Source organism: Momordica charantia (genome assembly GCF_013281855.1).
Source record: "Momordica charantia cultivar OHB3-1 chromosome 2 unlocalized genomic scaffold, Mcharantia_2.0 BLBB01000002.1, whole genome shotgun sequence".
NCBI lineage: Eukaryota > Viridiplantae > Streptophyta > Magnoliopsida > Cucurbitales > Cucurbitaceae > Momordica > Momordica charantia.
The window spans coordinates 5,130,809-5,144,110 of NW_028275160.1; the positions used below are offsets into that span (position 1 = coordinate 5,130,809).

The window sequence follows — 13,302 nt, forward strand, 5'->3', positions numbered from 1 at the left end:
AGAGAGCTCTCTATATATGGTGGAAAATTATGAGGAAGTTATATAAATTATTATAATAATAATACTACAAAAAAGTTTATTTATTTTTTCTTGTTTTAGTCGTTTGATGTTTGAGTATTTTTTTTTTTCTTTTTAATTTAGTTTGGAATTTTCAATTTAACCCCCAGGTGAAGAGTGAACGTTAAAATTGACCTAACAAGATATTTGAATTTTAAAAAAATAAATAAAAATATATTTGACAATAATTTCTTATTTTTTGTTTTCTAAAATTTTAAAGTAATAAAAGTCAAATTTTCATAGGAAATTTATTTATTTTTAATTAAATATTCAACTTTTGTACGTTATATTAACTTTTTAAATATTTATTTATTATTCATTTTAAAGTCAATAATAATAACAACATAATACTTTTATTTATATTTTGAAAAAATTGAGCCAAACAGATTTCCAAAATTTATATACAATTTTATGAGCATTTTTTTAAAATGAGAAACAAAAACAATTCCTATGTTTCTAAAAAAATGGTGAATTGAGAATATTATAAAATAAGTTCTTAATGACTTAAAAATTCATATGAAAATATATATTTTTCTTTTCTATGTGACTTAATTTACTTTTTAAATTTATGTCCGTTCACTGTAAATCAAGCCAATTTAAATATTCATCAATTAAAAATGGTAATTAAGAAAATACTATAATACAAAACACTACGTGTTTAAACAGTGGAGACTCAATTGAAAAAATTTGAAAAAGAAAGAGAAAAAGAAAAAGAAGAGTGTGATAAAAACAAAAAAAAAGAATGAATTAAAAATGAAATTTATATAGGGGGATGAGAAATTGGATTTCCCCAATGGGAGCATCTCATTAAAGAAGCGAACAATAAATAAAAGGAAGAAATCAATTCAGAAACTTAGAAGGAGCCACCACCTAAGTTCAACTTATGGACGCATTAATTGCCCACCAAAACTTTGTGCTTTACGGATTTTCTTTCCATATTTAATGTCATTTTTTTCATTTTTATTGTTTTAAAACGTCAACTGGATAATTCAAAACATATAAATATAACCTGTGATTTATTGTCAACAATTTCTCCAATCATCGCAATTAATAACACCTATAGTTATTTATTGGATAATAGGCAGTAGTGAGGATTAATTAGAGACTAAACTGCAAATAATAACTTTACATTTTTAGTTCTTTTTATATCTTATTCTTATATTATATATTTAAATTTAAAACTATAAATACTTGCAATTTTTGTACTTCTTTTCTTCGTAAAATTAACCTTTTATAGAATGGAAACACGAATATTAAACAACAATTTTAATAGCCAACACGAATTTATTTTAATGATAATTGATAATTGATACTTTTTTCAATCATGTTATTCTCACTAAACTTTAAAATTAAATGACAAAATGATGATGTAATATTAAAATACATGAGCTAAAATTACTTTTTAAGTTTTTTTTCTTTGACAACGAAAGTAGATTAAATAGATATATTACACACCCATAAACTTAATAATTTACTCATTTTATATGACTTAGTACATATATTAACTTAATTAAAACAAAGTTGTATATTGTAATAGAAAATTGACATATTAAGGTCACATTTGATGACTATTTCATTTTTTATTTTTTGTGATTTTAAATTATTCTTATTTTGTTCAATTTTGTTATTATGTTTTTTTATCTCTCTTGAAAATATATTTGAAGGTTTACCTAAATCTAAAAAATAAAATCTAATTTGAATATATTAACAACTATTTTTTTAATAACCCCAATTGTCAAACTCATAAAATCTATTACTTTTTAGTCCATATACCATCATTATTTGAATATTTAATGTTGTTAAGGACTTAAAAAAATCAATTAAAAAAATATCTAACATTTTAGATGTTGAAACATGTATCTAGTTTAAAAGAAAATAAAAATCACATAATGTGGATAATTATACATTTTTCAACCCATTCTTTTTAACATTATTACGTAATTCAAAAAATACCTATGCCAAAAAAAATATAGTTCAGTGGTTATTAACATATATCCTCAACTACTAGATTGTGAGTTCGCATGTTTAGACCCATAAGATGGATGATATTTTCTTATCTAAAATATGACCAATACCAAACTTGATAAGTCGATGGTATATTTTATAAAACATATTGGGTCTATATAGCTCACGCCTCTCCAAAACGTAGATCTTGGTGCGAAGACTAAACTATGATATGAGACTAGTTGCAATTGTGTAACAACTTCTGTAACGGTTATAATATAAAAATCTCCCGAACTCCTAAATATGCAGTCACTCTTATAGGTAAGTATGTGATTATGTTTAAAAATCGATTCAATAGATTTAATTTAAGAATAATTTGTACGTTTGTTTACCGCGAATCGAAGTACGAACCCGAGTCGAGGAGGGAAATTCTAAAGAGACGTACATTGACTTTTCATTAACACTAACCATCGATGGGTTTCTGCCACGTGTTACAATGCCGCACATTTCGTCAATTCTATTTGAATAAATCACAGTCGGTTCAGTTGACGAGTAAAAATTCGTAAAATGACCGAAACACCCTTCCTTTGATTTAATGCTCATAGTCAATAGTCATATAATATAAAACTCACCATTAAGACGATTCTTGGTTCTGCAGTTTTATTTTTGGCATTGCTACATTTTCAACAATCGTACTTTATGTTATTTAATTCTCTAATTTATTAACACTTTCTAGCCTTTCTTTTTTTTATTTATCGTTTCTTGATCAATTTTATAAATGGTCAATTCATTGAATGATTATTAATTATCCCATTTCGATAAATTTTTGGTATTCGTTTTATGAGGATTTATTATGTATGTATATATATGTGTGGTTTATTCAACCAAAAGATAAATGTAATAGTTATAGAAAGAAGTGTAAGCATGGAAATAAGAATAGTAGATTTCGTAAAAGAAAATAAAAAGTAAAAAAAAAAAAACAAAGAAAGAAAGATATATATATGTATATATTGAAAAAGGGGAAGGGACCTATAGCGTCAAGAAAGATTGAGATTTAATGAAGTAAAATCATATTATTATTTTCCATTTTTATACACGTCCCTAAGAATAGACAATCAATCAAATATAAAATACAAAGCTGTGTCAATTCAAACATAATTTGTTTGATAAAATACTTATTATTTTAAATGTAAATAATTTGATCAATATCCTTCTAACTAAATAAAATCTAAACATAAACTCGTATCACACATAAATAGAGAATATGTTGTACCAAAGCGATCATAACTTAGTAGTAATTAACATATATCTATAATATAATTAAGAAGTTGTAAGTTTAATCTCTCTACATATTAAAGAATATAGAAGGCGTCGCATTTTTAGTTGAATTGAAACTAAGCTTAAAATTATATGGACAAGTTGGTAATTTAACGTTTTGAATTATTAATCTAAAAGTCAAGCGAACTAATTTTTTGGGGTTGAAAAAGAAGAAGGCATTGGTAAACAAAAACAATGGCACATTAATGGTATAAATAAAAACCACATAAGATTTTTCCAAATCCTTGAAAATGTTGGCAGTGTTCTTACACGTACGGGTGGTGGTATTAATTGGGTTGGTCAAACATTGGAAACTTTTCTTTAAGAAAAATAAAATAAATAAATAAATAAGAAAGAAAACTGTGCGTCTTTTAAAAGTGGGAAGTAACATCAACGCATTTAATGCTCATTCAAACTCCCTCCCATTAATGAAACTAAACAACGACTCTCATAATGTTTCAATTTATTAATTTTATTTTTCTCTATTATATATATATATATATATATCTCTCTCTCTCTCTCTCTCTCTCTCTTTTTTTCTTTTTTATATTTCAATTCAATATATACATTATCTCAAACTGATGATGCATGAATTTAATCAGCCCAATCGAAGGTGGCCGCCAGCCAGCTTTTTTTAAGATTCAACACTCATTAATTGTCACTTTTTTTTTTTTTTAATTTGTGAGTGAAACTCCTAATTTATTTCTTTTTCCCACATAGTTTCCTCGAAATTATCAATTTATGTCTTCTATAAGCTTAACATATGATTTATTGTCTCTTTTTTTAAATTTTCATTAATCAATATTTTGGTTCAAATTAAACATCACTATTGTTTTAAAAATTTTAATACGAGTATTTTTAAAGTTGAGTATGTAAATAAGATGTCTTAGTCGTTGAATTTTAATTCAACAGTGTTAATGTTTTTTTCTGAATTCAACTAGAAAAAAATTGTCCCATAGGAGTTTGAATAATTTCATGTGTAATATATATAGGTTAATTAATAGGGTCCATTTGTTCTTTTTTAAATTGTTATTATATTATAATGGATGCCTTTTTAAAAAATGTACTTTTATTACCTTATACTAGTTTGTTTATTTTTCCTTAAGAAAAAAGCCCTTATTTGAAGAAAAACTGATTTAGCTTAAATGGTATACAATTTGGCTGTTTGCTCACAAAGCAATTCTAAAAGGAGGAAAAATCCAATTATTGTCATTATTATATATCTGGAGAAAGATTAAAAAATAAAGATAATATTTTTCCAAGTTTAAAGACGTTCAAAATTCAAAGTTTTAAAACCGTCTGAGAATTATTTTTTTAAATAATCATTTTGATTCTTAGATTTATTTTGCATTTAATATAAATAGACAACATGATTTTGAATATATTTATTAACATGTTAACATGTGAATATATCCAAACAATATTGCTTGGAGCGTTGGAGGTGAAATATCCATATATTAGGTCATAGAATAATATTTCAAATACTAAAATGATTAGTTTATTTATTTATTTATTTTAAGTTTAATAATTAAAATAGACATTTTGAAAGTTGATAAACTAGAATAGGACCAAAATAGAATAGAGATCCCCAACTAAAAAGAGGTCTAACCCTAATTTTTTTAAAAATGACTAAATAAACATAAATATATATATAGAGGATTTTATTTGAAAATAAAATAGATATATTAAGGCCCAGTTTGTTATTGGGCTAGAATTGTAACAAGTAGGGCCCAAGAAACTGTAATCTTGGGATGGGAGAGAGAAGGGGTGGGCCCAAATAAGGATCCAATACGCAGAGAATCTTGTCGCCTCGCCATCGCCACAATTTTCAGAATACAAATGGGTCCTCTCTCCACTCAATTCCGGTTCCGATTCCCTCTAATTTCTTTTCTCAATCTTATCACTTTTTTTTTCCTTTGTTCTTCAAAAATATATACCCTCAGTCTTTGAATTGATATTCAAATCCAAAATTTGTAATTTAACAGGAGAAAAAAAAAGTAGATCCCTATTGAAACTTTAGGTTATAATAAATATATACCACGCCTTAAAACATTTGTCCGAATAAATATTTAGCTTATTATTCGTCATGTTCTTACTAGATGATTTATGTAAAGTTAATAACGATCATTGAAATTTCAAGTTGGGCATATATCACCAACCTGAATATAATTTAATTAATTAAGACATCTATCTCTGATAAAAAGCTGTGAGTTTGAATTCAACTCCCACCTATCATACTCACAGAAAACGGAAAAAATTGAGCACAACTCAATATTATTGTTGAGGTAGGAAGTAACATTTTATGAGATCATGACTTCACATTTCCACCCTACAAACGACAAAAAGTAATGATTAAAATGATTTTTTATACAAATATCATATTTTCAAAACCGTTGATGATAAATACCGATTGAATAATTAAAATTATTAATTTTCTTTTCTTGCTAGGTAGGGTGGGATTCAAACATCTCACAATTGTGAAAGGTTATTTTATATTTGAGTTATACTCTTTACAATTGAAAACAATTTATCTAAAATGTAAAATAAAACTTTATTAATCCGAAGTTGAATTTAAATTATTGAATTTTAAATAAAGTAATGATAAGATTAAATAGTTTTATTCTCAACGCTGTACAATATGAATATGAGGTAATTTTGACGATCTAGTTATCAAAACAGTAACATATCCCGACTCCTAAGAGACATGCTCTTGAAGTAATTCTCCTTGTTAATAAATGTCCCTTCTCAACAAAATTCAAGACAAATAACTCAATGTTACCAAAATATCCCTGGTAATATTTTTGGATGTCCTCCATATAATTAAGATACGAGTTTATTTTTTCTACAACAAAGATGGAAATGAAAAAGGAATCTATATTTCATTTTTTTAATATTTTTAAATATGTGTTAAAAGTCGATTTAGGAACCGAATATCAATTTAAAATACTACTGAATTAGTAATATTTACCAACTAAATATTTAGTTTAATCTAAAATATTATTATTTTCTATAATTATTATTTTATAATTGTTTCATATTTATATTATGTTTTACCTTTAACAAAAATGAAACCAGTTTTTTTAATGTGAAAGAGTGTTTTTATTGATATTATTATTTTAATGAAATTCTATATTTTAAAATTTTAAATTTAAAATCTGATAATACTGAAAATATATAAATATTTTCTGACTTTCCACTAATTGAATCACATAATTTCGAGGGGTAATTTGGTAAAAAGTGGAGGCAATCTTCATGAATATTAATTACGGAACATTTTGACAAAACCTACGGGAATTTCATCGACTCTTTCGACTCTCTCTGCGTTATCTTTCTCGATTTTTCTCTCGCTCTGTTGCTGAGAACTTCGGAAGAAAAGGGATGCAGATCTTCGTCAAAACCCTAACTGGCAAGACGATCACGCTCGAGGTCGAGAGCAGTGATACCATCGATAATGTCAAAGCCAAGATCCAGGTCTTTATTTACTGATTTCATTCGCTTACTGCTACTTTTTACTTTCAGCTTCTATGAATTCCTTCTCCGCCGTAAGCGACTGAGCTTTTTAGTTCAGGCGGAGGAGATTTTCTGGCATACGGATATTTGGTTGAATTTCGCCTTTGCTTTGCACGTGGTTAATGTTTCCGGCTTCTGATTAATGTTTAGTCTAATTACTTATTTAATCCATTGCTAATATCTTTGTTTTGCTGCTTGAAGAATCGTTCGATGATCGAGAGGTTGCTCTATGCCGACTCGATTTCAGTTATTTTGTTCTTGTTTATTTGTTTTATCTACTGAGGAGATGTTGTATAAACTCTGGTTTTTGATCGATACTCACTAGCATGCTTTTGTTTCGGATTTTGTGTCATTGCATGACCAATGGAAAGAAGCTTAAGAAATTGATGTTTATGATTTCATTTTGCCCGCTTTGCTATTAGGTTGAAGAGTAGGTTTTCTTTTCAAATTTGTACTTTCGTACACGTTTTCCTTTATGTATAAACCATGAAATATTTTGATGGTTTCGATCTTTATTTTGATTCTTATCGCAACGTTTACCATATTAGCTCTTCCATGGCGTGATTTTGTAATCTGTGTGTATGTTTTGTAGTTCACTTGAGTTTTCTTTCTCAAAAATTTCTTCAAAATGTTATGTCTCAATAAACTACTGTGGCAATTTGATTATTTTTTCCCGGCTGCTTAATTATTTTTAGATTTTGACTTATGAAGTGCATATTCCCTCTAGTTTCAACAGGGACAGTTAACAATTTTGGTTTTACTGGTTTGTTTATGTGTAGGACAAAGAAGGTATCCCACCTGACCAGCAAAGGTTAATTTTTGCTGGTAAGCAATTGGATGATGGTCGAACACTTGCAGATTATAACATCCAAAAGGAGTCAACCCTTCACCTGGTCTTGAGGCTCAGGGGAGGTACTATGATTAAGGTCAAGACTTTGACAGGGAAGGAAATTGAGATTGACATTGAGCCAACTGACACAATTGATCGTATCAAGGAGCGGGTTGAGGAGAAAGAAGGGATTCCTCCTGTACAGCAAAGGTATGCATTTACCATCTTCTTCAACTTCTTCAACTACAATGACAAAGTCTTTCTATAAGCATGTGTATTAGTGGATTATTTGTTTATTCTCTCTCAAATACATCAGTATGCTCTCTCTGTTTGAGAATCAAATTTGATGTGGAGTTTTCCTATGTAGACAGGGTTCATTAGTTCTTCTTGGAAAGAAACTATAAAGTTTAAGGATTTTAGATTCCAGCATTTATTGTCATGCTTGCTTTATGTTTAAAATGTTTTAGGCATAACACAACTCAAACAATTTACGGGCACGTCTATAAATTACTTTACATGCATATTGTATTTTTTGACATATTTCAGGTATTTAAAGTCTTATTCTGAATAGTAAGATTTGCTTTTAGGATAAAATATAAACGAAGATGTCAGATTTACTACACTCAGAAATGCATTGTCTTATAATGAAGGTTTATTAAAGAAACCAAACCATTGACAAATACACATATCTTTTAATTATTTCATAGTCACATAAGTATGGGAATTCAAATCAAAACATGTCATAACACTATTGTCCAACGATTCAGAATCATGATGTAGATTGACAGGAGATTTTTGTAAGTTTCACATACTTGGAAAACCAACTCCATGGCTGGCGTTCAAGTATCTGTGTTTAAAATGTTATTAAATAACTTCAGAATGTCTAATACTAAATGCCTGATTGTTAGACATAGCCACCTTACTAAATTTAACGTGTCCATGATTTCTAGGCTTTCTCTAGTTGGTTTCCCATGCTCTTTCTTCTAATGTCTGTTTTATGCTCTATTATTTTCTGGAGTGGTGTTAAATGTAAAACTTATCATACTGACATAACGAGAATTAGTGGGTCAACAATTCTGAATTGCATCAAAATTCTTTCTTCTATTTCTTTTGGTCATCTATGCACATCATAAAGGAGATTTATTATCACCTAAATGGGTTAGCGTGGTTTGGTATTGCTTATGATAATAAGTACTATTTTGCAGGCTCATTTATGCCGGCAAACAGCTTGGAGATGACAAAACGGCCAAAGACTACAACATTGAGGGTGGTTCTGTTCTCCATCTAGTGCTCGCCCTGAGGGGTGGTTATCTGTAAAAGCATCTATCACCTTCTGAAATTCTGAATTTTAAAGTTTTTATCTTTGTTGGTGCTTGATGAATGCATGAGCGGCATCTTGCTTGTGTGGATAGAATGGAAAATATTTGAGCCCAGAAGTACTTCAGCAATTACTCTGTAATAGGAGATTTCTCCTGTGTATTTCCATATCTTTCCAAGTTCTCAACATTTAACCATTTGATCTGCGTGGAAGAAGAAGTATGTAAAATTTAGTCCCAAAGTTTATCAATTTTTATTGGGGAATGGAGCTTAATTATCCGTTTGGCTATACTTTATTTTCATGGATTATCTCCTGTCTCTGGCTATGGCTATGGCTGCTTCACAGGCACAAGTGTTTGAACATTCTTATCAGGTACTTTCCACACACTTTCTTTCCTCAATATAATGAGTCGAATTTGAAGTTCTATTATATATATGGTTTGATTGAAGATGTTCAACGTTTTATAAATAAATTGATTTTGTCATTAATATTAATTTTAAGATTTTTCTATTTAAATATGGAAAACATAGGTCTAAATTTTATTTTGCTTCATACACTTTCATGTTTGTTTTGCTTCCTATTCCTTGGTCCACATAGTAAACACACCATTAATAAAAGATTGGTATGGCATATTATTAGTCTATCTAATCAGTCATCCATCACATCACATCATGATAACTTAGCTAGCTAGCCAAAATTCATCCAATAGAAGTGTAAAATTTTGATTCTAAGCGTTGCATGAACTCAATAAAAATGTAATCTAAAAACCAAGTTTGAACATATTAACGAGAGAAATAAACGAGAAAATTTCTGGTACTACGAGAGTATCATACTCCATTTCATTTATTGTTTGCCACATCATCAATGTATTAAAGATGATGATGATGTGGGGTTTATTTCTTTTATTAATGGTGTAAATGGAAGGGAATATGTTACTTTCATAGTATTAGAAATTTTTTCGAAAACGAATCTTGCATCTTTAAAAATTTTCCTACATTCGTCTGAATTCAAGCCACATGGAATGTAACTTCTATCAAACAATGACCCCTTGCGTCAAAGGGCCGCCAACTCCTGGCCACCTGACGTGCGGTGTCACCATCAGCTCAGTGTGCAAAGAAGTAGAGGTTTGAACAAGTTAAAAATTGAAAAGAAAGCAGTTTGATATTTAAACTCGAAAATGAGCAGTGGGCAAAAGTCAGTTCCCAAAAGCTTCTGCCACCGCAGCTTCCTTGTTTAATCTTCACTCCACAATCCACAAAGCTCTTCATTTCAAAAGAAAATAGTGTTTGCATTGCCAAAGTCAAAAGATGTTTACAGGAAGAAAAAACCGAAAACTTGGGATCTACAAAGAAACAAAGAAACAAGCAAACTCTTGGTCTTCCATAAGACATTTAATGAAACATCATAGTACAACACTGTGTGCTCTTTCCATAAGCCGCAACACTTGACGTTTTCCAATTCCCAAGTTTCACATAAAGGGGAATGATGCAACTCCTTCATCATTTTTTTTCTAAATTATTGCATATGGTTGACTTGTTTACCAAGAGCATTTTGATCATTTTTCTAATTTTTTCAAAAATGTGTTTAAATTAGCGATTCATATCTTGTTTAGTGTTTTCAGACTTAATTAAATAAATTTAGTGAATATTACCTATTTGTTTTTTAAAATTATTTTGTGATTCAAGCAGTCAAAAGTCTCAAACTTTTTTTTTATGTTTTCATTATTTTTCAGATTTTGAATTTAAAACTTCAAAATGTAGGGATAAACACTTTGATAAATATATTATTTCATGTTCTAAACTCTGTTTAATTTTTGTTAAAATTAAAACATGCAAAATATAATATATTATAAATCATATAACATTGTAAAACAATAATTATAACAAAAATGTTAATAAATTAATTAGTATTATTTTAGATTAAGCTAAATATTTAGTTGGAAACTACTACTTTATAAATATATTGTTTAACAATTTTTAAAACTGGGATTAAATTTTCAAATCTCCTCTCAAACACATATGAAGACATATTTTTCATTGAATCCCTCATTCTATTTTTGGTTTTGATCACCAACCAAATGCACCTAAACCTTTGGTAACTATTTTTGTTCATGTGGTTAAGAAATGTTTTTAAAAAATGTATGAAAAATACCTAATAAATATTAAAAAGTAAATATAACACCAAATATTTAAATATTTAATCAAAATTAAATTATGTATCCTAAAAAACCACATATTATGATCAGTGAAATATTGAAAGAAGATGGGGCCTCCCATAGTGAAACCCCTTATTGTACTTTTTTTTTGAGTGTGTGTGTCATTAATTTGAACTTTCAACTCAAGCAATTATCTCATTATTGTAATTAAATTTTTAATTGCAACTTTGAACAATACTCAAACCATCTCTTAGTTATAAGTGTAGGTTGCACTTGAAATTAAACCCCAACTCTTAAGCGGTAATGGTGGGTTTAGTTGTTACAACTTTATGTAACTTTTAATTAGAAGGGAAATTGCATATATCCTCAAATTAAAAATACACCTCTATAGTTCAAAGATGATTTTTATTTTAATAAATTTGTGTTTTGGTTGCAAACTAGGATTTATTAGTTCCATGGTCCACATAAACCCTAAATTACAAGCCTTCAAACTTAGGAAAACCTAATTTGTTCCTAATTTACACACAATCTTAAACCAATTACACAAAAACTCTGTAAGATTTTCAAGTTTAGGTTTTTCAATAAGTGAGAGGTTAGTGACAACTGGACTCTCCACATTTTCACATTATATTATCTAATTTGAACACAAACCTTCGTGATTTTGCTTTTGTCTTCACTTGAAATGCTTTATACCAATAGAATATATGTTGTCCCTCACATATATACTATGAATCTTCCGCTTATCCAGATGCAGGACCTTGGTTACGTAATTACTGTTAAGGATCCTATTGAAAAGATAAGGGACCTAACAAAGGATTATAATAGACATGAGTTACTCCTCTCACTTCTAATTCGTTTTGATATGAAACTCATGTATATTGATACGATTTCAAACAAATCTCCGGTCCTAAACTGAGATCCGATTTGGACCAAAAGCTGTTACTAGGAGAAAGAAATGTATGATATATTAGGAGGCATGTTGTATTGGGTTTGTAAGGTGATTGCAAACAAAGTCTCACATTGGCTAAGGAAGGGAATGACCATGAGTATATAAGAGATGACAATTATCTCCGTTGATATGAGGTCTTTTTGGTGAAACCAAAAGTAAATTCGTAAGGACTATGTCCAAAGCGAACAATATCATATATACCGTTGTCCTTAACATATATTGTTGGCAAAATAAGAAAGAAAAGAGTTTTAAGTTGTATAATCCTCCACCATTAGATCAGAGAGGGTTGAAAGACTGAAACTTTAGCTTAAAAAATTCGTCATGCCCATGTAATCACACCTGTGTGTTTGGTGGTCAGGAAAAGTCTCAATAGTTAGTGAAATTTTACTAACCCACAAGGAAAATTTTAGGATCAACTCACCAACACACATTAATTATTATAATTAGCTACTTTTCATACCAAATAATCCAACTCTCTCACAAGATACTTAGAAATTACAAAATGAATGGATATTATTGGAGACTACAATACAAAATAATTGTGACAGATCACTAAACAAACATCTCACAAATTAAAGCTGCTAGCTTTGCTTAGCTACTCACTGGATTTGTTGTTTGTGTGGGTCAAGGGGTTTGGCCTTACATTTAATCTTCTCCTTTTCAGTCTAAGTCTAATCTAATCTAATTTTATGTACTTTCTCCCCCTTAGCCTTCTTCATTTGATTTTGATTTTTCCTACTAACATGTTCATTTTTTTCAATTCTACCAAATTGGTTGGGTTACCAAATCCTCTGACTTTCTCTCAACATTCCATTTGTCATCATGATTTCAATTATGATCAAGATATTTCCTCAAAACCCACAAAACAAATTACACCCCATAATCATTTTGGGGCTCATCTGAGTGTTGGGAGGTGTTTTGATAATAAAAATATATGCGCTATGGGTATAATTTTACTTTTCCCACTTTAAAAAAATTTTTTTAAAAAAAGGAGAGATTCTCTCTTTTCATATTAATCCAGACAAATTTCCACGAATATTTCTTCAAAACATATTGACAAAAATAGGACCCCGTAATCATTTTGAGTGATCTTTTTTATGTAAAACAATTTTTCAATTAAATCATTTTTTAAAAATAAAATTTTATTAATTGCTTAATTTCCAATAATAAAATTGTATTTACATGGTTTAATCCTCATCTATACATATATATTAGATAGGTAG

General features: G+C 28.8%; 1 protein-coding gene across 1 annotated transcript; it reads left to right on the forward strand.

Annotated features, from left to right (window-relative positions):
• The first annotated feature begins 6,602 nt into the window (after window positions 1–6,602).
• Window positions 6,603–9,263, forward strand: LOC111018120 (ubiquitin-NEDD8-like protein RUB1). The gene is made up of 3 exons (XM_022294078.2): window positions 6,603–6,789; window positions 7,608–7,867; window positions 8,863–9,263. Exons 1-3 carry the CDS (start codon window positions 6,697–6,699, stop codon window positions 8,972–8,974), a joined length of 465 nt encoding a protein of 154 aa, XP_022149770.1. The 5' UTR covers window positions 6,603–6,696; the 3' UTR covers window positions 8,975–9,263.
• Window positions 9,264–13,302: the final 4,039 nt, after the last annotated feature.